At 34.5% G+C, this 25,876-nt stretch overlaps 1 protein-coding gene across 1 annotated transcript; it reads right to left on the bottom strand.

The window, feature by feature from the left end:
* Window positions 1-2,544: 2,544 nt before the first annotated feature.
* On the bottom strand, window positions 2,545-18,767 carry LOC144974605 (centrosomal protein of 83 kDa-like). Its single transcript, XM_078917629.1, has 13 exons — window positions 18,215-18,767; window positions 13,990-14,140; window positions 13,492-13,716; window positions 12,873-12,989; window positions 12,033-12,164; window positions 10,307-10,553; window positions 8,884-9,028; window positions 8,137-8,286; window positions 7,369-7,600; window positions 6,504-6,635; window positions 5,590-5,690; window positions 5,075-5,288; window positions 2,545-4,341 (listed from the first exon to the last, which is right to left on the bottom strand). The coding sequence occupies exons 1-13, from the start codon at window positions 18,397-18,399 to the stop codon at window positions 4,075-4,077; spliced, it is 2,298 nt and encodes a 765-aa protein (XP_078773755.1). The 5' UTR covers window positions 18,400-18,767; the 3' UTR covers window positions 2,545-4,074.
* Between the last annotated feature and the right edge of the window lie 7,109 nt (window positions 18,768-25,876).

The following is a 25,876-nucleotide window of genomic DNA, read 5'->3' as shown; positions in this document are numbered from 1 at the left end:
AGAAAAATGAGTGGAGCAGGCACTAATGTTGGTAACAACAAGATATGAAGTGAGTAGAAAAGTGCCAGAAGACAATAGAGAATAAAATTTTTTTCCGCGGCGGTGGTGGGGTTTGAACCTGCGACCTTATTGGTACGACAACTCCGCCTGGCAGGTGAGAGCGTGGCTCTACCGTGTGAGCTATCCACGAACACTAAAATATTCGTTTCAAACCCAAAGTCATTTCTAGATCCCTCTCTCACCCACTTCTTGAGATCGCCGATTCGTTCACCACCATCGCGAAGTAATTTTGACCAGCAGTTAAGCTTAATAGCCAATATTCTCATCACAAACATATAACATAGAAACGATTGAGACATTGAGTATGCTCCGGTGTATGGGGTGAATTTTTAATTCAGAAAAATGAGTGGAGCAGGCACTAATGTTGGTAACAACAAGATATGAAGTGAGTAGAAAAGTGCCAGAAGACAATAGAGAATAAAATTTTTTTTTTCGCGGCGGTGGTGGGGTTTGAACCTGCGACCTTATTGGTACGACAACTCCGCCTGGCAGGTGAGAGCGTGGCTCTACCGTGTGAGCTATCCACGAACACTAAAATATTCGTTTCAAACCCAAAGTCATTTCTAGATCCCTCTCTCACCCACTTCTTGAGATCGCCGATTCGTTCACCACCATCGCGAAGTAATTTTGACCAGCAGTTAAGCTTAATAGCCAATATTCTCATCACAAACATATAACATAGAAACGATTGAGACATTGAGTATGCTCCGGTGTATGGGGTGAATTTTTAATTCAGAAAAATGAGTGGAGCAGGCACTAATGTTGGTAACAACAAGATATGAAGTGAGTAGAAAAGTGCCAGAAGACAATAGAGAATAAAATTTTTTGGGGAAAAAAAATTTTATTCTCTATTGTCTTCTGGCACTTTTCTACTCACTTCATATCTTGTTGTTACCAACATTAGTGCCTGCTCCACTCATTTTTCTGAATTAAAAATTCACCCCATACACCGGAGCATACTCAATGTCTCAATCGTTTCTATGTTATATGTTTGTGATGAGAATATTGGCTATTAAGCTTAACTGCTGGTCAAAATTACTTCGCGATGGTGGTGAACGAATCGGCGATCTCAAGAAGTGGGTGAGAGAGGGATCTAGAAATGACTTTGGGTTTGAAACGAATATTTTAGTGTTCGTGGATAGCTCACACGGTAGAGCCACGCTCTCACCTGCCAGGCGGAGTTGTCGTACCAATAAGGTCGCAGGTTCAAACCCCACCACCGCCGCGGGAAAAAAAATTTTATTCTCTATTGTCTTCTGGCACTTTTCTACTCACTTCATATCTTGTTGTTACCAACATTAGTGCCTGCTCCACTCATTTTTCTGAATTAAAAATTCACCCCATACACCGGAGCATACTCAATGTCTCAATCGTTTCTATGTTATATGTTTGTGATGAGAATATTGGCTATTAAGCTTAACTGCTGGTCAAAATTACTTCGCGATGGTGGTGAACGAATCGGCGATCTCAAGAAGTGGGTGAGAGAGGGATCTAGAAATGACTTTGGGTTTGAAACGAATATTTTAGTGTTCGTGGATAGCTCACACGGTAGAGCCACGCTCTCACCTGCCAGGCGGAGTTGTCGTACCAATAAGGTCGCAGGTTCAAACCCCACCACCGCCGCGAAAAAAAATTTTATTCTCTATTGTCTTCTGGCACTTTTCTACTCACTTCATATCTTGTTGTTACCAACATTAGTGCCTGCTCCACTCATTTTTCTGAATTAAAAATTCACCCCATACACCGGAGCATACTCAATGTCTCAATCGTTTCTATGTTATATGTTTGTGATGAGAATATTGGCTATTAAGCTTAACTGCTGGTCAAAATTACTTCGCGATGGTGGTGAACGAATCGGCGATCTCAAGAAGTGGGTGAGAGAGGGATCTAGAAATGACTTTGGGTTTGAAACGAATATTTTAGTGTTCGTGGATAGCTCACACGGTAGAGCCACGCTCTCACCTGCCAGGCGGAGTTGTCGTACCAATAAGGTCGCAGGTTCAAACCCCACCACCGCCGCGAAAAAAAAAATTTTATTCTCTATTGTCTTCTGGCACTTTTCTACTCACTTCATATCTTGTTGTTACCAACATTAGTGCCTGCTCCACTCATTTTTCTGAATTAAAAATTCACCCCATACACCGGAGCATACTCAATGTCTCAATCGTTTCTATGTTATATGTTTGTGATGAGAATATTGGCTATTAAGCTTAACTGCTGGTCAAAATTACTTCGCGATGGTGGTGAACGAATCGGCGATCTCAAGAAGTGGGTGAGAGAGGGATCTAGAAATGACTTTGGGTTTGAAACGAATATTTTAGTGTTCGTGGATAGCTCACACGGTAGAGCCACGCTCTCACCTGCCAGGCGGAGTTGTCGTACCAATAAGGTCGCAGGTTCAAACCCCACCACCGCCGCGAAAAAAAATTTTATTCTCTATTGTCTTCTGGCACTTTTCTACTCACTTCATATCTTGTTGTTAAGGTCCAGGGTTCTAGTCTTGCTCTGCGCTTAGTTGAGTCCTTGGAAAGGCTCTTTACTCACATTCTCTCACCGTACTCAGGTGTAAAATGAGTACCTGGCCATTATCAGCTTTGTCTGTGTCTGTCTGAGAAATTGTAATATCGCCTAAAAGGCAGTCATGTTGCGTTCTACATGTTATGCATTGCTGTTGATCAGGGACCCTTTGTAGAGGAGTTTGAGTATGTTAAGTGGATATTGTGCTATATAAAATCTCCAGTTTTTAAGTGTTTGCGTGTGTGTCTGTGAGCAAATGCATGCATACAGATGCCGCATTTAATTCCATTTGGCAGTATCGTTGTCCAATCAATGAGTCCAGCCCAAAGATGCATCTTCGTAATATGTCTATCATTATCACAGATATTAAAGTAGGTGCATAATCATCAACAATAAATTTGATACAGAATAGTGGACATATATAAATGATATCAAAAATTATTTCCTATAAAATGCTGATCTTCACATTCATGACCTGATACACTTAATTCATTTAGATTGGGTGAAAAGAGAATTGTCAATTAAATGACAAATCACAATTCAAATTATCACATTAATATATAAAGTGTTGCTATTGGTTCTTGGTTGTATATTTTTACATTTTTGTGCATTTGCACATATATACGTATACATTGTCGCCATAGATTCTCAACTTTTTTGTGTTTATACATTTTTATGCATGCCACGTCTGTAAACGAATTTCCATTTTTTTGAATGAATAAAGCATATATTATTATTATTATTATTATTATCATTATTAACAATCAATGATTTAATTGAAATCTGTTCTATTCTCTTTCATTCAGCTGACAACAAAGAATCTTGTCAAATTTATTTTCATCATAAACCGTGATTCCAATATTTTTTTAGAAAGAACCAAAAGCACAACATCTGTGCAACATTTGTGTGGACTTTATGACATCTATAAAAATATAAATGATGAGCACAACTTTTGTTTCTTTCTTTTGAATTCATTCTAATTTGCAGGTTACTTCATTTTAATAGTATCACAGTCTTTGTTCAATTGGTAGATCATTGCTATTATTTGACTATAAGATATTTATTATTAAAATAAGGTACGACTATTTATAAATCAGTGCATTAATTGATGTCATTTGAGGAAGTAAGCACAAAAAAAAAACATAACCTCAAAACAGATCGAATTCTAAGAACATAAATTTTGCATTTACAAAATAGTTGACTGCTCTCATCTACCTTGAATCGAATTACCTTTTTCAAGAGATTCAGAGTTCCTACATATACTGTAGATCTCTAAGACAGAAGGGATTCTTTAGTTCCTATAATTTCTTGGCAAAATCAAATATTTGCATCTTTTTGAAAGTACGACTTGACTTCAGCATTGACATGTCAAGTAGGTTGCAAAGGAATTCATCAAATTCAGTAAATCCACATCTATGTTGAGTAAACTGGACACATCTAATTTTTGCTGTCATCCCTACCAATAACTCTTACAAAATACCAAATACATTTCAGGGCCTAATCATCTCCAACCACAGATGATGCCTGACTTGGGGGAAATTCTCCACCATCATTAAATATTATTTCTTTCTCCACGTCTTTCTTCTCAGTCATTCCCACAGATGCACTCAACTCTTTTCTGGGTCCATCTCCAACTCCTCCACTTGTCCTAAAATCCTTGCCTCCTGCAATGTCCGTGAGCTCCACCAACTGCTGATGTTGAACTTTGTCCAGGGCCTCAAGACGGACACGCAACACGCGTAGGTCTTCTTGGTGTTGCTCCTCCTAAAAAAGGATGATAAAAAAACAAACAACCCAAAACAATGAAAAAATATTTTGAGTGTGTAATAAGTACATACACATTATACTGATGAAGGCAGAACATTGCAATTATTAATTTTTTCAACAAAGTAGAACGTAATATGAAAGACAAGTTACATAAAGAAAATGACAGTTATTTCAAAAAGTTTGAATCTAGATAGGATTAGACATAACAATGTATACAAAATTTTAAAGTTATGATGGAGAAATGATATATTTGCATGCATTAATAATATATTAACATGGTTTCCTCATATTCAGTGCTTCATTTAATAACTTATAATAGGTGCAGCTATGTGGCATGACACTCGCTTTGGATCAGGAAGTCCTGGGTTCGAGCCTCACTGGTTGCACAATTGAGTCCTTGGAAAAGGCTCTTTACTCACCACACTCAGGTGTAAAATGAGTACCTGACCGGCAACAGCCTTGTCTTTGTTGGAAAAAAATTGTTATATCGCCTAATAGGTGTCAGGTCTCATCCTACATGTAACGTGTTGCTGTTGGTCAGGGACTCTTTGTAAAGCACTTAGAGCATGTTTTGTGAATATTACGCTATATAAAAGCTCAAGTTTGTTGAGTTAAAACAAAATCCAGACTGACCAAGAAGAACCAAATTTCCATATAATAAAGTAGTACAAGTAAATTGTTTGGCATCTAATAGGTTCTATCACTATTTAAAATATCTAACCCATCTCACCATCTCATTATCCAAGGCACTATTGCTATTGAGGTAGTTTGGTGGGTCCATCGGTGGCTTGGCTGATTTAACATATGGAAAAAACTGCTCTGGGTGGTCTTTGACAAAACCTGATGGAACTGACAGGAGAATAGTTCTGAACTCCTGATGTCTGCGCCATAGATCCTTCCACTGTTTACGCAGCCGGTTGTATTGGTCTGCTGGGATACATTTCCTGAAATGGTAAATATTGATATTTTAAAGTTGGGCATGAGAATGGAGATTCGATAATTAATAACTTCTCTCAATTTGTTGATTGCTGTGCACAGAAAAGAAAGACAAATTAGTATAAGTTTAAACCAAAAAACAAACAAACAAAAAAACCCCCAAAAAACAAAACCAACACACCCCGCACCCCCCCAAAAAAACCAACAAACCCCCCCCCCCCCCCCCCCGAAAACAAAACAATAACCCCAAAAAACATTAGATAACAACAACAAAAAACAAATGTTCCCCCACACCACTCAATGACTTACTGCAATGCTTTCTTCTCAAGATCCAATTCTGTGTTTTCTGCTTCGAGAATTTGCAGTTTTTCTTTCAGATGGTCTGATATTCGAGCTGTTTTCTTTTTCAACTGTATACATAGAGAAGAAAAAAAGTAAATAATAAGCCATTTCAGTTCACAATTTCAAAGGACATTAAAAAAAGAAGAAGAAGAAGGTATTCCAACAATTAAAAAAAAATCTCGACTTTGTATTTCAAGATGCAAGTCAGCTATTTTTGCTACCGAATTATAATTTTCCACGACTCTATAGACAATGATTAACCAACAGCATAAATTATTGGAAAGTTGACAATGCTATAAGAAGTATGCATAGCTCCCAGAAAAAATTGGTAAGACAGATTCATTTTGGCAAAACGATACTCTCAGTATATGTGACTTGAAAAAAAAAAATTAAAATGCAGCCAATGTGTTACTATGTGGTCTAGTGGTAAGACACTCACTTTCGGATCGAAAGGTCCTGGGTTCGAGCCTCGTGCTCGGCGCATAGTTGAGTCCTTGGAAAAGGCTCTTTACTTACATTCTCTCCCCGTACTCAGGTGTAAAATTAGAACCTGGTCGTTAACAGCGTTGTCTTTGTCTGAAAAATTGTAATATCGCCTAACAGGCGTCATTTCCTGTCCTACATGTTAAATGTTGCTGTTGACCAGGGACCCCTTGTAAAGTGCTTTGAGCACATTTAGTGGATATTGCCCTATATAAAGATCAATTTTTTAATGATACCTCAGCTTCTGTGGTAAAAAAATAACAAGCAGCATGAGATAATTCAGGCCAACTGATAGATCTTATGAGAGGTGACTGAAATGGCAAGAAGGATTTTATTCCTCCTCAGGGGATCTGAACTGAGTAAAGTGGGAAGAAATTAAAAGCAAAATAAAAGCATACCTTCTTGTGTATGGCTGAAGCCCGGCTGTATTTAGAATTTGATTGGTCAAGTCTGTCTTCCAATTCATGAACTCTGAGTTCTAGCTGGCCTCTGTCTTCTGCTGCAGCCGTTCTCTGTTGCATCAAAATGATCTGGCAAAAAAAGGAAAGAGGCATTTTTTTTTTATCAGACTCATTTTTTACCATCTCACGAGTAATATTTTGTATTTCTTTCTTGTTTTTAAAGGTATGACATTTACATTAATCTTTTAATAGCATATATCAATAAGTTACATTGAGTATACAACAAATGTGGTAATGAAATTAAATAATAACAAGAAATGAAGTGAGTGTAGAGAAGTTCCCGAGGACAAAAGAGAATAAAAACTATGCAACCCGACTGTTACGACATCTCAGCCTGGTCAAGAGGGATGCTCTACAATTGTCGCCATCCGCCACTTCAAAAATAGTGGTTTCATATGTAGTAATCATTTTGAGTCCCTTTCACCACTTCTTGAGGTCATGAGGTCAACGAACAAACAATACAAAAGTTTATTGAATTAATGAAATAAACCCCGATTTATGAAATAAAAAATAAAAAATAGAACGAAATCAACATTTCAAGCATGTCTTCATTTGGTCTGATATGCTTTTTAAAGAGACAAAGAAATGCTTCATCTTTTTTTTTTGGGTGATACAAAGGTAAGGCTACAACAATTTCCGAATATTAGTCACATTTTTGGACATGTTGACTTTGTACTTTCTCGAGCATATCAAAATCAAAGGTATGGATTATACTTTGCTTGTTCAACGGTTCTGTTGATTTTCTACTTAAAGAGGAATAAATGACAAGAAAAATATAAAAAATGTACATTCTAGCACAAACCTCATGATTATTTTGCAGTTTGTCAAGTTGGGATTGAGTCAGTTTCAATTCTTCTCTCAAAAGTTCAGCACTATTTTTCATCCTGATATTGGATTCTGTCAACTCGTGCTCAGCAGATGTAAATGAATTCAGCTCTGTTTCCAGCTTATGAATCCGTGACTTCAAGGTAGAATTTTCCATTCTTTCCCTCTCCAACTGGTCCTGAAAACTTTCCATCTGGGTTAATCGAGATCTGTAATAAAATGAGGAAATATCACACCAAAGAATTTTAAATTTCAGATCATGGCCACGAAAATACAAGTGCTATCTGAACTGAGTTTAGGCGATGCAGACAATCAAACAACGATTCCCTTAAAAAATATTTGACATTAGCATTTACCAAGAACTAATTTGACATTTGGTGTTGCATTCCAAACATTTCAGTGTGCTATACACAAGTGACTAATTGATTGTTACCGCCAAGGCCACAATAAAAATTTATTTTCTGAACAGAGCTGGTATTTATATAATATTATAAAAAGACGAATTTAGCATATCATATCATTTAAGTCTGGGATGATCGAAGGAAAGAGAGCTAGAGGAAGACAAAGAATGACTTATCTAAATAACCTAAGAATGGCCAACTGTGATTTTAAAAGCAACACAGATTTCATGCCCACTGCAGAGGATCGTGATTCGTGGAGACAGCTGACCGGCAACGTGCTCAAGAGCACAAGCCACGATGGATGATGATGATGATTATTTAAGTAAAAAAAAAACCCTCCTCACTTGACAGCGATGAGTTCTCTCTCTGCCTGATCTTTAGCAGCGTTTGCTTGACCCAATCTGTCGTTGTTCTTCTCTTGCTCTGAATGCTTTCTGGCGTCGTCATCGATACGCCTACGCTCGATTTCCTGAATTTTGGTTTCCAATTCAAATCTGTGAATGGAAATGTGAGGACGATTAATTGAGAAAAAAAAAGAAAGAAAAGAAAATGAAACAAACACAATAAAAAAGTATGAATATAGAATAAATATTTTATCATTCTCACTTAATATCTCGGCTGTGTCTCTTGGTATCTAAACATGGTGTCATTTAAAGTCAAGAAACAAGACCCTGAAAAACAAACAAACATTTATCACACTTTGTTATGGTTTGTTACAATATATCAAAATAAAAATAACAATCCCGCACCCCCCCCCCCCCCCCCCCCCACAAAAACCAAACAAAACAAAAAAAAAAAAAACCACCAAAAAACAAACAAACAACAAAAACCCAAACAAAACAAAAAACAACAAAAAGGAAGATTAAACAAACAGTAAAAGAGCCGAACAAGTTCTAAGCTTCTCTGATAAAGAATAAAAAACAGGAACTTTCAATCTACAATTCCTACAATCAATATTCACTTTAGCTTAATGAACGTTGTTTAATTGGTCTTTTCAAAATAGTGTTATGACACTAAGGTTACTATTTTACCAAATCGAAAATTCCTTTACACAAACAAGCCAAAACCAGTCATTTAACATTTATTCTTACTTCTCATTTTCAACTTTGGCCATCTTGGCAAATTCTTCCTCCCTCGCACACTGAACTCTGTAGACAATTTCCCTTTCCTTGTCTTCCAGCATTGCCTGTAATTGTCTAACCTTGCTCTCTGAAATGTCTACCTGGTTACGTAAGTCTGGAGGCAGGGAGAGGACACACAAAAGGAAAATGATAAAAATGTTTCATCATTCAATGAATGCATGGATTTACTGATAATGTGTGGCTTTGTGGTCTAGTGGTATGACACTCGCTTTCGAATCGGAAGGTCCTGGGTTCAAGCCTCGCTTGGCGCATAGTTGAGTCCTTGGAAAAGGCTCTTTACTCACATTCTCTCACTGTACTCAGGTGTAAAATGGCCGTAACAGCGTTGTATCTGTCCAAAACAATTGTAATATTGCCTCATAGGTGTCGTCTCGTCCTACATGTTAAGTATTGTATTGGCCAAGGACCCCTTGTAAAGCGCTTTGAGCATGTATAGTGGATATTGCTCTATATAAAAGCTCAAAGCTCAATATAAAACATTTCTAAAATCAATAAATGTTGAAACTGCCTCTATATTTGCACTCTGATCTAATGAAAGGATTTTGAGGTTTGACGTATCGGAAAATGACCGTGCAGGCCAGTAAATCTCACATGACTTAATGGAATATGAAAAGTTTGAAGATATATGTGAACTTGGTTTCAAGATATTCCGATTTTAAAATACTAAATATATAAAAAATTACATACATTACTTTCAGTAGTCTGTACATTATTGAGAACAACTTATGCTTACAAATCATTGAATTTGAGAGATTATTGTTAAACTGCAATTACTACACCAGAGGTGGCTTGCAGTTTATAGGAAGAAGAAGTAGAAGAAATCTCCCATTACAATTTAAATCTGTGACAACACAAAATAGTCGATTTCTACCCCTATTCCTATGAATTGTCCCCTTTAAAATTCTTATAATGTCATTCGGTTTGATCTCTTATTCATTTCTTGCTTAAATTGCAACGTTCTGTCTGAACAATTTTCTTCAAAAATTATAATTAAATAATCTGAATTTAAAAAAAAAAAAAAAAGAAAATCAGACCTCAAACAGCTCAGTTGTAGACCAAATACAGCGTATCTAAAAAAAAAAAAAATCTCACACACATATACAAATAAATAAATTTAAAAAATAAGAAGGATTAGGATGATTTTTCCAATTAACTTCAGATCAAGAATGTAGTTCACTTTCTGCCGTCTTAAGGAAAAAGACTGTATGTTTATTTGGAATAAGAGGCCACATACAGTCTTTTTCCTTAAGACGACAGCTTTGACAGAGACTACCGTATTTCTTAACATTTCAAAAGATAGCAAAACCAGAATTCCGGCACACAGGTGAAACATCATCATAAAACAACTGCTGATTTCAATTTGCTTTCTTACCTTCAACTTCATTCCCAAATCTGTCTTTTTCTTTTTCGATTTCCCCTCTTTCTTTCAGCATCTTCATCTTCAAGTCAGACATGTCGACCTTTGACCTGTGAATGACTTCCTCTGTGTGCCCTTTCAGTACGGTATTCTTGCGTTCCAACTCATGGATTTCACCTCTTAGCCTATTGTGCTCTGCTGATGTAGTCACCAGTTCTCTCTGAAGACCATCAAGCTGTGCTTTCAGAGATTCTCTTTCTGCCTGATGAAAAAAATAAATGCATAATATAGAAAATTGATAGCAAATGTGCACGTTTTGAGACAAAATTTAAAAAAATTCAAATATCTGTATTCTGAACTGAAATTTTGGTTTTCTTCATGTCTCATAAGTATCTTCAATTGAGCCAAGTTTGAGGAAAATCAAAAGGGGTGTGGTTCCCAATTTCCAAAAATTTGGTCCACTTGACATGGAATGGCCCTGCAAATATGGCACAAGATCTTCCTTATATAATATTATATAAACCAATGCCAGAATTGGGTTTGTCATCATAATTGTGCACATCCGACAATATTTGTCTCATAATCTATTAATTCTGACATCTAAACCTAAACGAAATGTATTTTGGTTTTAGGAAATATAAACTTTGCAATCGACTCAAGCCAATTGATAGAATTTAACTAAATAAATGTGTGTATAACAATGAGGATATATCACTATAAACAGGGGTGCTGTTCTTCCTCGGGTCTGTAGAATTCTGTGAAAATCTTTTTTTTATCCTCAGATATCATATTTTGTGCTATTGGCCTTTGGATCCTCAGAAAAGGACTTGGGAAGATCACAGAGTTATTTAAGTAGACTAGTCCAATCTTTAGTCAGAACTGCTCTTTTTGTCTAAATAGAAAATTAGAGCATTTCTATTGTGCAATATCCACTTAACGTGCTCAAAGTGCTGCAAAACGGGTTCCTAGCTAACAGCACCACTTAACATGTAGGATGAAACATGACTTCTATTATAGTACATTATTTCTTCAACAGAGACAACATTGTTAACGGCCAGATACTAGTTTTACACCTAAGTATGATGACAGAATGGGAATAAAGAGTCTTTTCCGAGGACTCAACTATGTGCCGCTCAGAGCCGGACTCAAACCCTGGACGTTCTGAGTGTCATATCACAAGACCACATAGCCATGTCTCTTTTACTCATGATTTTTCGCAATCACTGCTAACAACATTTTCCTCTGAAATTGTATCTGAGCAAAACTTTTCCTCTGATATTGGCCTTGGGGAGTCCCACCCTTGCTATTAAATGAACTGATCAGAATTGAGAATTATTATCTCAAATGACCAAGTCAAAAGGTTTTCATGGCAGACATATGTGGTGCATTATAATTATAAAAAGTCTCAATATTTCTCAGTAACTTGATTCCAGCAGGAAATTGTTAATTGTTAAATAAGCAAAACGTAATTGGACCAAAAGAAAAATATTATCATCTGCACCAGACGAAGGAGTTTGACGTCTTGATTGCCTCATTAGTATTAATTTCATTTTATATTTCGTTTTGACTTTTTGCTACCACAGGGCCATTCAATCCTTCTAAAAAAAAATGCTACTTTAGCACATGACCATATTACAAGATTTGACTAACCAAAATTTAAACTAGAAAAAGCATAAATAAATGTACAAAAACTTCTGCAGCATGTGACATAAATGAGTAAGCTAGAAAAAAAATGACTCACCTCCAGAGATCTAATGGTTCCCTGGTGTTCTGATAACTGTTTGGATTGAATCCGTGTTACATTGTCTGCATCAAGACCTGCCTTCTCTCTCTGTGCCCTGATCTCTTCCAACTCAACAAGGAGCTCTTTCATCTGCCAAGATCCAGACAATGAGTTATACATATTATTATTATAACTGACACTGACATTGGAAAAAAAAAAAGATGACGTAATATCAAATTTACACTAATCTAAAGATCTAAAAATCAGTATTTTGCACCCAAAGAAAGCGGAAATAATCTGAATGCTGAAAAAAGGACAATTGGAGATCAACAAAGAAGTAAGGATTGTTCCTGCTTCCTGTTGTTAGATAAAGCATCAAGAATACATGCAAAATATGTTATGAATAATAAAACAGAATGGCTATGGTATTTTTCAAAATGAAAATAGAACTTTAAAAAAAAGTAGTCAAAAGGCTCAAGGAATAGGCATTTATTCCAGTATTTGGAGTATTACAAGGACTGTAGCAATTGCTTGCTGCCCTTTGGATAGCATGCTAGTCTATCATTAAGTGATCTCTGCAAGTACTTTCTATCCAATAACTGATGAATATGCAGGGGGTCAGAGAGAATCTTGAATACACCTGGAATTAATCAGTCCCTTAGCCAGTAAAGTGAAAGTGAGAGCTCAACCATTAAGCTATTGGGACCCAAATTTATAAAAATTAGACATGCCAAACTTAGTTTAAAAAATCATACCTCTAAAGGGTAGTATATTATGACAGGGACTGTTGCCTTCACAGATGATTGACACTTAATATTTGATACATATTTCAGACCAAGAGAGAATGAAAGCCGTCACCTGTAAGTGTAATTGCGCATTCTCTCTTTGTAAAACTCTGACAGTAGCTGTGTCCTGCTGGGCTTCGGTCTGTATTTTGGATATCGTTGAATCTCTGTCTTGGCGAAGATTGGTCAGCTGGATGAAGAAAATATTTGACTTTGAAACTCGATGTTTTGTATAAATTAAAGCTACACTGTTGAAATGATAAAAGAAAAATATTATCTAATATTTCTCCTCGTTCTGAAATGATAATGTAATCCGTTATCAAATATTGTTTATAATGTATAAACTGCTGCCACTTTCCCTTAACTCAAATGAGGAAAACTTAAAATGGTGAGCAAGCCAATTGCCATTTTAAAGCTCATCAAGTGACAAAGGTGAAATAAGTCTGTAAATTAAGTAAAGATACAGTATCATAAGACCAATTTGCCAGTTCAACAAAAAATATTTTTAAAACGTCAAAATCTCTAATAACAATATCGAAGGAATACAGATCTATTTATATTTTGACCTTTTATCTAATAAAATTGTTTTGGCTAGATTCTATGAACTTTTAATCCATGCTAAGAATATTCTTGTGAGATTAATTTAAATTGCTGTCCTAAAATTTCAGAAATCTAAGACTTGAAATTCAAACCTCAATGTTGTGCTGTTTGGAAGAATCCTCCATTCGCTGATGATACTCAGCTCTGTCGTGTTCATATTCAGATTTCAGGAACGACAACTCGTACCGCACTTTGCTAAGAGCAGATCTGTATTCTTCTACTTCCCCTTCCTGTTTGCTGGTTCTTTCTCTGTATTTTCTCTCCAACTCATCCAAAATTTGATTTTTGATGAGTTCAAGTCGCTGAGGGGTCATCACCTGACAAACATAGGATACGGACAAACACAAATTAAGAACTTACTTTCCATCACTTTATGTTCTATATATGTGAAACACTAAACAAAGCATGATCAAAGGTGATCTTTCATTTCTAGAGGCACTAAAGCCAAAAAAAAATTTAAAAAAAAAAAGAAAAGAAAAGAAAAGAAAGAAAGATAAAATAACAACAAGAAACTAAGTTCAATTATATTGATTTATCAGATATTCAATAATCAAATTACAATAGAATTATCGTAAAAAAGGCTGACTTACTTTAGTCCTAAGCTCTTCACACTCAGCAAAACTTTCTGCTAAATCTCTTTTACAAGCCTCGTACATGTTGACATATTTATCCTTCACAATCCTTGATTCCTCAAGGGTTGCTTTATTCTCAGACTCCAGGTCCAGAATTTTATCTTGCAATCTGTATAACATAAAGGTTAGAAAATGATGATGAAAAACAAATTCATTCTAATACTACTACTACTAGTTATAACAAAATGACTTGAGAGAGAGAGAGAGAGAGAGAGAGAGAGAGAGAGAGAGAGAGAGAGAGAGAGAGAGAGAGAGAGAGAGAGAGAGAGAGAGAGAGAGAGAGAGAGAGAGAGAGAGAGAGAGAGAGGGAGAGAGAGAGAGAATAATGCAGTTGATTTTTAGTTAGTAAAACTAAAACATAATATATTAAATATAATTATATTTATAATAGATGTAGGATCACCCCTTCAACCTCTACGACAAGATCAGATATCTGCCAGACTCTTCTTTTTACTTTTACTTACAAGCTTAACTGTTTCCACCGAGAGAGCAGTAATAGTAATAGTAATATGACTCTAGCTTTCAATGAAGCCTGAATCAGATCTTAATAATTGATTTTGGGGTGAAACCGGTAATATTGTGTTAGTGTAAGTAATAATAATAATAATAATAATAATAATAATAATAATAATAATAATAATAATAATAATAATAATAATAAATAATAATAATACTTTATTGCATCCCAAAAAGGAAATTTTTTGTACAGACGTGTTATAATTTACACAATAAGATAAAAATACAATGGAAATAGGATGTATATATAAAAAAAGGAGCAGCTTTATAATATGAATAATTTCAACACTGTAAAATAGTTAAAACTGTCACTATAAATTGAAAATTTAAAAGATTGCAAAACAAATAAATTAATAAATTAATATTTATATTTTTAAAAAGTAAAAATGAGAAATAATTATATAAAATGATTATTGCTTGTTGTTATAAAGCCTAATACTGGACGGCAGAAAAGATTTTCGGTGTCTCTCTGTTTTCGTTGAAATAGAGAAAGGGCGACCACTTCTTTCTGACATAATAATTGATGGTCTTAGTGGATGATACTGGTCATTTAATATTTTAGTTATTTTATTTATACAAAATTTCTCGCATAAAAGATCTACATCGTCAACATCATTTATATAGCGTTTAATGGATATTTTAATATTTGAATTTATTTTGTTCCTTTCCACTGCTAAGCAATTGCCTCCCCAAGCTGTTATACAAAATGACAAAACACTTTCGATTACTGCTCTATAAAATAATGTGCAGAGGGTTTTACCTATTCTAAACTGAGAGAGTTTGGATAAAAAATATGTACGTCTGCACATCTCATGCCTAATTATTTTCAAATGTTCATCCCACTTGAGCCTGTCATCAATCGTTACACCAAGGTATTTGTAGTGAGGAACTCGCTGGACGAATTGGTCCTTTAATTCTAACGATTCTATCGGTTCCTTCACTCTCCTAAAGTCAATCACTAGCTCCTTTGTCTTGCTTATGTTAAGCTCTAGGTGGTGTGCATCACACCAAGACACAAATCTATCAATTTCTTGCCTATAAGCACTTCGTTGCCATTTGTTATGAGGCCTTGAAGAGCGGTGTCATCTGCAAACTTTATTAAAGGTACACTCAGGTTTTGACTTCTACAGTCATTCGTGTATATTGTGAATAATACAGGGGACAATACACAACCTTGAGGAGCACCAGTATTTGTAGTTATACAGGAAGATTTGTTTTGTCCTAATTGAACATATTGTGCTCTCTCCGTAAGAAATTCGAGCACCCAAGCAATTATATACTTGTTTAAATTCAGACTAGTCAATTTTTGAACAACCAACTGAGGTTGCATTGTATTGAACGCTGAAGAAAAATCTGCAAAAAGCAATCTGCAATAGCTCCTAGCGTGATCTAGATGCCTGTAGATGTTGTTTGTAAACAGCAAAATGGCATCCTCTACACCACGTCCTGGTTTGTAAGCAAATTGATGACTATCACTCAATGGCATAAACTGATTCCTAATTTTAACAAGAACAAGTTTTTCTAAAGATTTCATGACTATTGAAGTCAGTGCAGCAGGTCTGAGATCGTTCATAGTTTCAAGTTTTTCTTTTTTTGGAACAGGAATAATTTTTGAAGTTTTCCAAATTTCAGGGATCGGAACGCATTGGAGGGACCAGTTAAAAATATGTGTATAAATGGGGGAAAGCTGATGGGCACATTCTTTTAATAATTTTCCTTTCAATCCATCTGGCCCAGCAGCCTTCCTCTCGTTTAGTTTCGAAAATACGAATCTCGTTTCCTCTGCACTGACCCCAATAGTCATTTCATCTTCCAAAGCCCTGTCTAATTTATGTTTTTCGTTTTCAATATCAAATTTGTTTGCTGTGTCGAAACGTGAATAAAATTTATTTAAAGTTTCAATTTCGATATCTTCTGATATAATCGTGGGCTTTGGATTATAGTTAACAGCAGTTTTAAGCCCCCGCCACGTGTCCCGTATATCCCCAGAAGAAAAGCATTTTTCAATTTTATTTTTGTACTTATCTCTACAACTAGATATTACCCTCTTTATCTCTTTTTGTTTTGTTTTCAGATCTTTTTGTTTCCACTAGTAAAGAGAGTTTTCTTTTGGTTCAATAAAAGTTTTAGATCTTTTGTTATCCAAGGCTTGTTGTTAGGATAATATTTTATTTCTTTTTTACAAGACACTAGCTGTTCACAGAATTTTAAATACTCACTCACACAGTCATTCAGCTCATCCACACTATCACATGATTCGATAAAAACATTCCAGTCAGTGCATTCAAAACAACCACGCAAATCTTCACACACACTTCCGTTCCAGATCTGTACACTTTTCTTTACTGGTTTTACACGTTTAAAAACAGGGCGGTAGGTGGGGAGTAGCAAGAGCATGCAGTGGTCAGATAAACCTAATGGGGCACGGGGTAAACATTTATAACTATTTTTAATATTACACAGGAATAAATCTAATGTTTTTTTGTCCCTTGTCTCGCAGTCCACGTATTGATGAAGTCCCGGGAGAGTAAAATCGTTACATTGGTTAAAATCGCCAGTGACCATCAATACGGCATCGGGTGACTTAATTTGAATGTCCTGTATTTCTTTCCTCAAAATATTTTCGCTGTGGTGTTGTCTGATGATGGTGGAATGTAGACGTTGATGATGATGACATGAGTATATTCCCGGGGTAGATAATATGGTCGTGACGAAACAGTAATAAATTCAATATAATCGTCACAATACATTTTATTTATCTGACAGTTATTGGGTGGCACCATTTGTTGTTAATATATGTGCACACCCCACCCCCAGTTCGTTTATTTACATTAGTCCGATCTCCTCGAAATAGTGAATATTGTTCAATATCAAAACATGATGATGGTATGTGAGGAGATAGCCAAGTCTCTGTTAACGCTATTATGGAGGCTTGACGATAGTCACTATTAAAACGACACAGTGAAAACAGTTCATCAATTTTATTTTTCAGTGATCTTACATTACCTGTCACTACACAGGGTAAAAATGGACGAAAAGGCCGTCTGTTAAATTTTGTTTATATTCCTCCTTTTCTCCCCCTCTTTCTTACTTTAATAAACGATGTGTCAATAGTGGGTGGTGGGGGTGACACGGGTTGGAGGGATCGGAGAGTCTCTGGAGTATAAGTTATCGATAGGCTTTTGGCAGCAAAATTACAGGCTAAAACACCATTTATGCTTATAAATATACTAATAAATATAAAAATCAGGAACAATATATACTTCACATCCATTTTGAATAAAAATTAGGCGTAAATTCCGACGATTGAATGATAAATGAATTAAAATATGTGTAGAAAATAGGTAAACATTCATAACACTAACACGACTGTTGTCGCCGGAAGCCAGCGCCAAGGTAATTTAAGTTCAACCAAATTCAGCCTGGTAATAGTTAAAGTATCATAACAGAATAGCAATATAAACGTTTTTGAAAGTAGATACACACACACACAAACAAAAATATATGAAATATGTAGAAATTAAATTAATTACTAATAAAATTGAGAGAGAGAGAGAGAGGGTGAGAGAGGGAGAGAGAGAGAGAGTGAGAGAGAGAGAGAGAGAGAGAGAGAGAGAGAGAGAGAGAGAGAGAGAGAGAGAGAAGTGTTTTTAAATCAGTGGTATACCTTGTGTGCTCAACTTTCAGCTGTTGATAATTGATTTTGTGCTTTTCAGCCCTTGCCTTCTCGTCGGAAAGCAACTTGTGTAGTTCTGACTCCATGGTCAAATAAGGAAGTTGACTCCCCATGCTAGGACCTGCGGGGGTTCCAGCCATCCCCACCCCAGGAGATAGAAAGCTATTACTTGCCATCGCTTATAATACTATTTAAAGGTTACTGGAAAATTCTAACTGCCGATACGAATATATGCCATCAGGATCGTATCACTTTCACATCTCTAACTCTAACAACAACTCAACCCAGACTCTCAACTGCTGAGATGATGATGAACGTAATCATATCATTCATTTGAATTCTGGCTCTGTAAAATTGCACAGCAATCGATGAAATAAATCACACTTATATTACATAAAGATCGGCTAAATTGATGTATGTGATGAGTTTGATTAAAAGGGAATAAATATATATTTATGGTCATTATAAGCCTATTTTTGTAAACATTCTCAAGCTCAAACATGCACTAAGGACGCAACGAATCGGAGAAAATATCTCTAAGGATGTTCGAATACAGGATAGTCACGGTATCGGTTCTGGTCTCAAGAGAAAAAAAAGAGGGAATATTGTAATCGATTTTGTAATAGATTTGTAGTCGAAAAGAAGGTATGGTTTAAACTTTTTTAAACTTCAGAAGCAAAATATGTACCTTAGCGGTTTTTAACGGAACAAATATCAAGCAACAGTGAGTATCGTCAATGGCCGTAAGGTGACATCTCTGCAGTTTGTTCTTGATTTGATCGACTGTCATTTTAACATATGTCTTGAAACAGTCTTGGTTTGTTATGTGGTCTTGTTGTATGATCGATACGAATAAAGTATATTATAATAATATAATAATAATAATAATAATAATAATAATAATAATAATAATAATAATAATATAATAATAAATAATAATAATAATAATAATAATAGTAATATAATAATAATAATAATAATAATAATAATAATAATAATAATAATAATAATAATAATAATAAATAATAATTATTATTATTATTATTATATATTATTATTATATTATTATTATTATTATTATTATTATTATTATTATTATTATTATTATTATTAAATGATGTGTCTCTCTGGATGAAATGCGGCATTTGTTCTGACAATAAATAAGGTATATAGTATGTATCTATGTGGTCTTGTGGTATGACACTCGCTTTCGGATCGGAAGGTCCTGGGTTCGAGCCTCGCTCGACGCATAGTTGAGTCCTTGGAAAAGGCTCTTTACTCACATTCTCCCACCGTACTCAGGTGTAAAATGAGTACCTGGCCATTAACAGCGTTGTCTCTGTCGGATAAAAAATTGTAATATCGCCTGCGTCATGTCTCGTTCTACGAACAAAAAACAACAACAACAAAAAATAAAAAAATGGAAGAAAACAAAAACAGACGGAAAAGCCAACAAACAAACAATAAATAAATAAATAAATAAATAAATAAATAAATAAATAAATAAAAATAAATAAATAAATAAATAAATAAATAAATAAATAAATAAAATGAAAGAAAATGAACAAATCACCAAATCACCATAACATTGGTACAGGAGATTTTACCACTTAAAAAATATGGAGGGAAGAAAAACAAATGGCCATTGCTCATCTCACATAGTTCACCGTTTCAACTATTGAGAATATTAATTGGCCCCCCCCCCCGCCCTCGACACTTCTGTTTGTAGTCTGTCTTGCAGGATAATTGGACGTTTCTCTCCTCCTCCTCTCCTCCTCCTCCTCCTCCCTCCTCCTCCTCCTCTCCTCCTTCTTCTTCTTCCTTCTCTCTCTCTTCTTCCTTCTTCTCTCTTCTTCTTCTTCTTCTTCTTCTTCTTCTTCTTCTTCTTCTTTCTTCTTCTTTTCTCTTCTTCTTTCTTCTTCTTCTTCTTCTTCTTCTTCTTCTTCTTCTTCTTCTTCTTCTTCAACATCATCACCATCAATCGCATCCTTCTATTCTAAACCAACTCAAGCAGTCAAGTTTGAATATTAATTGATTTTTTTTGATGTTGATCTATTGGTATCTCTGTAGTGGAATTCAAACCTCTATGGAAAGTTATTATTTCATCCATAGCCTGAACCAGCTGTCGTCGGTGCAAAGTTGAAACTTTGGAAATGGTTCTTTACTCATAGTCTATTAACATACTAATGTGTCTTTCACTGCTAAAATAATTAGGCCAAGACGGCCAATCTTAGCGATGCACGCCCTGAGGTCCTACTTGGGATAAATTAAAACCATATCAGTTTTATCACTGAAAGAAGAGGTTTTGCTTCACTAAGATATACGGATGAAGAGAATGGCAATAAATATATATTTTATCATTGTTGGTTTTGCTTAAATATATATTAAATATCAAAAAGAACAGTAGACAAAGTATGCACCGAGAAGAGCCCCATGGTACTATAAATAAAAATCCCTGACCCCACGGAGTCCTTTCCCCGCACACTCCCAACGATCCCAACTCAACTTGTATTGTGTGCATTGTCTACTACCCTAGAAAGAGGAGCTACGACTAGAAGGGACAACTCGCCATTCGCGTGGCACATACCACACTTGCTTAGTGATTTGTTAGCGCGTGTTAGCAACACGCTCCTTGGCTGGCCGCCGGTTTCGCCTGGCTAGACTAGAGGGGGAGGGGGGGGGGAGGCCTAATTAAACTGGCACGTGTGTGTGTACCATTTGTTTTGTTTTTATTTTTATTGGGCCATGTGTTCTAGACACCCATCTGTGACTCTTTGTTGAAATTTAGTCTTTTTTATTTTAGTATTGAGTGGAGATCTGTTCATACATGTTATAGACAACCATCAGTGACACTTGAGATTTCTAGATCTATAGTAGGCTAGTACTAATAAGATCTGAGATATTATAGAGATTGAGTTGAACATGGAAGACGGTGAGTTGTACATTTTGTTAATTTTGTGCCCCCCCCCCCCTTGTTTCTCTCTTTTCTCTCTCTCTATCTATCTATCTGCCTCTATCCCTCTTCCCCCCTCCACCCCCCTATCCCCCCGCCCTCTCTCTCTCTCTCTCTCTCTCTCTCTCTCTTTCTCTCTCTCTCTCTTTCTCTCTCTCTCTCTCTCTCTCTCTCTCTCTCTCTCTCCAGTGGCGGTTCTAGCCTATCTATAGTGGTGGGGCAAAGATGATTCGGTCATATATATATATATATATATATATATATATATATATATATATATATATATATATTTTTTTTTTTTTTTTTTTTTTCACCTTAAAAAAAATAAATTCAACCACAAATAATCACATTCACAATGAAATGACAATACCAGTAGATTTTAATTATTCCAAAAGTAATAAAAAATGAATCACAAAAGAGAATAAAACTGAAAAATAAAGCGACGTGACATAATGCGACAACACCTTGACAATACAAGTCCATTTAGTTCACTCGAAAAATTAAAGAGATGCTTTAATCCCTCAACAGCGAGATTAATATTTCTGTTACATTACTGATTTTCAGTAGTACGTAGTAACTTTTAAGTTTTCATCGAGAAGCAACAACAGCGATATGATTCGAGTTTCACTCAGAGCTCAAATTGCATCATTTTTACTGCTCTCTTGGTGGTTAGAATGATTGTGCCGGTGGTGGTAGTGGTTGGAATAGTGGTAGCAGTGGTGGTGGTGGAGGAGGAGGAGGAGGAGGAAGAGGAGACGGTGAGGGAGGATGTAATTATGGTAGCGGTTTGGTGGTGCTGTTGGTTAGAATGATAGTTGTGGAGACGATGATGGAAATTATATGATGATGTTGATATTGTTTTTATTGCTATTGTAGTGCTTGTTGTTAATATTGTTGTTGTTAATGATGATGATGATTATGATGACAACGACGTGTCGTTGACAATGATGATTACGATACGATATTACAAAGTTTATTCAATCTTAGACTTTCGCCAATAAATCATACAATTTGATGACAACATACATGAAAGTGGAAAAAAAAATGGAAAATGGAACCAAACAATAAACTGATACCATTAATAACCACAAAAAATACAACAATCGTAATACCACCAATACGTACAATAATAATAATAATAATAATAATAATAATAATAATAATAATAATAATAATAATAATAATAATAATAATAATAATAATAATAATAATAATAATAATAATAATAACAAATGATAATAATAACAATAATAATATTACCATCATCATTACTACCACCACCATCATTATTACGTTTCCAATCAGTTTTTCTCGTTTTTTAAAAATTTGATACCTATAATAGACGAAAATTCCGGTGATTTTTTAAAGGGTAGATCTAGTTAAAATATCTACGATTTTATTAACCCTGAAAACTACGATTTTTATTTTCCTATTTCAAGTAGGCAGGTCTTCTATGACAGGTATCAGTTCCATAGTCAATAAAAGACAAACAAAAACAAAGTTTATTTAATCTTAGGCTTTCGCCAATAATCCATACAATACAATTAAGACAAAATAATGCTACCAATCTCTCCTCATGCATTCGTTAGACTATAACAATAACGACCGTGTTATCTTTACTCCTTCCCCAAACAACCCCTAGCTTCCCGCCTCTTCATCACGAACTATCTTATGTATGTATTAGCTTCAGGACGGGCAAGTACGGAATCTGCCCACCTTTCCTTTAAACGTATTTATTTCCTCTATAACTTAGTTAGAATTAAGAATTCAATTCTCTCCTTTCTCAGAAGAGTATTTCTCGTATACTAATTCAATTGTTGAGAAAACCAAAATGGTGGTTGTATTTCATATATTTATTTAGTCGTGACTTTTGAATAAAAGTGTTTTGATTTATTAGAGGGAATACAATAGAAAATAACATTGTTTTGCAAAAATATTTAGTCTGGCAATAAAAATACAGCGGTACTTACTTTAAGAAAATGAAGAAAAAAAGAACTAACAAATTAATTTGTTAAAAAAAAACACAAACCCCCCCCCCCCCAAAAAAAAAAAAACAAAACAAAGGAGAAAACAATTTAAATAAATGAGTTTTGAGAAGCACTAAAGAAAACGAGAAAAAAAAAAGAAATAATATAAATGGATAAACAAATATATAAAAACAACACAAGTTAATACTAACTTGATATAATATTAGTAAATTAATAAATTTAATTCTCTACTGGAACCTTCCCAATGTCATTACATCAATGTTACCAGCACAAGTAAGGCAATAAATAAAAAAAAGTTTGCCAAAATCTCGATTAAGTGTTCACGGGTTTATAAGGTGGGCTCATTTGAATTAGCCCGACCTAGAACTAGAGAGGCCAGACAGCAAATTCACCGTCAGGCGACGTGACGATGAGATGACAATGTGGGCGGAGTGGAGTGCAGGAGCGTATCCTGGTTTATGTATTACGGGATGCATGGTGATTCTCAATCTATCAAAAATAGACACACATTGATTTCAGTACGAAGTATCAAGTTTAAGTACTAACTTTTGAAATTATCTAATTTAAATTAGATTATTTCGGACATGGTAATACAGCTTATAACTTGAAAAAACAGGCTGGTATTTGCCCACCCTGCCCATTATTACCAGCCGTCCCTGTCTCTCTCTCTCTCTCTCTCTCTCTCTCTCTCTCTCTCTCTCTCTCTCTCGCTATATTATATCTACCTACCTACCTACCTATCTACATACCAATATATCTATCTATCTATCCCCAACCCACCCAACCCCAAAATAAATTTTAAAATCACAGATTATTATAATAATTATAGATCTTTATTGTCCATAAATATGGCAATTTGTCATTTAGTGACACTTGTTATGACGTTATATAATAACGATAACATTGAACAGATATTTCACTCCTACCTATTCTCTCTCTCTCTCTCTCTCTCTCTCTCTCTCTCTCTCTCTCTCTCTCTCTCTCTCTCTCTCTCTCTATCTATCTATCTATCTATCTATCTCTATCCCTCTACTCCCCTCTTCTCTCTCCCATTCTCGCTATATTATATCTATATATCTACCTACCTATCTGTCTATCTATCCCCGACCCACCCAACCCCAATTAAATTTTAAAATCACAGATTATATTATTATTATTATTATTATTATTATTATTATTATTATTATTATTTTATTATTATTATTATTATTATTATTTGATTATTATTATTATTAATAATAATAATAATAATAATAATAATAATAATAATAATAATAATAATAATAATAATAATAATAATAATAATAATAATAATAATCTTAATGTACATAAATATGGCAACTGTCATTTAGTACACTTGTTATGACGTTATATAATAACGATAACATTGAACAATATTTCACTCATCTTCTTTTCATCTCTCTCTCTCTCTCTCTCTCTCTCTCTCTCTCTCTCTCACTACACTACTCACACTTGATAATGTAGTACATAGTAATTTATCCACCTATTCTCTTTCTCTCTCCTCTCTCTCTCTCCTCTCTCTCCTCTCTCTCTCTTCTCTCTCTTCTATCTATCTATCTATCTCTATCTCTACTCTCTCTCTACTCCATCTCTAATTATCTATATATCTACTACCTATCTGTCTATCTATCCCACCACCACCATTATTTCTAATCACATCTATCATTATATCTATCTATCTATTATCTATTATCTATCTATTATCTATCTATCTATTATATATTATCTATCTATTATTATTATCTATTATCTATTATTATTATCTATTATTATCTATTATCTATCATACTATCTATCTAATCAATTAATCTAATCTAATTAATCTATTATCTAATCTATCTAATATACTATTATATCTATACTAATCATCTAACTATCTATCATCTATCTACTATCTATCTATCTCTATCTATACTATCTATCTATCTATCTATTATCTATCTATCTATTCTATCTATCTACTCTATCTATCTATCTATCTACTCTATCTATCTATCTACTATCTACTATCACATATTATACATTATCTAATTATTAGTCTATTATTTTTTCTACTTATTATCTATCTATCTATCTATCTATCTATCTTCTATCCATCTATCTATCTATCTATCTATCTATCTATTCTATCTATCTATCTATCTTATCTATCTATCATCTATCTATCTATCTATCTATCTATCTATCTATCTATCTATCTATCTATCTATCTATCTATCTATCTATCTATCTATCTATCTATCTATCACTATCTATCTATCTATCTATCCTCTATCTATCTCTATCTCCATCTCTCATCTATCTATTATCCTATCATTATTATCATCTATCTACTACTATCTTTTATCTATCCCTCTACCCCCCACCTCCACATTTATATATATATATTAACCTACCATCTGTTTATTATCCGACCCACCAACCAAAATAAATTTTAAAATCAAATTATAATAATAATAATAATAATAATAATAATAATAATAATAATAATATAATAATAATAATAATAATATAATAATAATAATAATAATAATAATAATAATAATAGATCTTTATTGTCCATAAATATGGTAATTTGTCATTTAGTTACACTTGTTATAACTATATACTTATATTATGATAACGATAACATTGAACAGATATTTCACTCCTACTTATTCTCTCTCTCACACACACACACACACACACAAA

The sequence above is a fragment of the Berghia stephanieae genome, chromosome 6 (genome assembly GCF_034508935.2).
Source record: "Berghia stephanieae isolate SIO BIC M18660-M18661 chromosome 6, UCSD_Bste_1.3, whole genome shotgun sequence".
NCBI lineage: Eukaryota > Metazoa > Mollusca > Gastropoda > Nudibranchia > Aeolidiidae > Berghia > Berghia stephanieae.
This window is presented reverse-complemented; position numbering and strand designations above follow the sequence as displayed.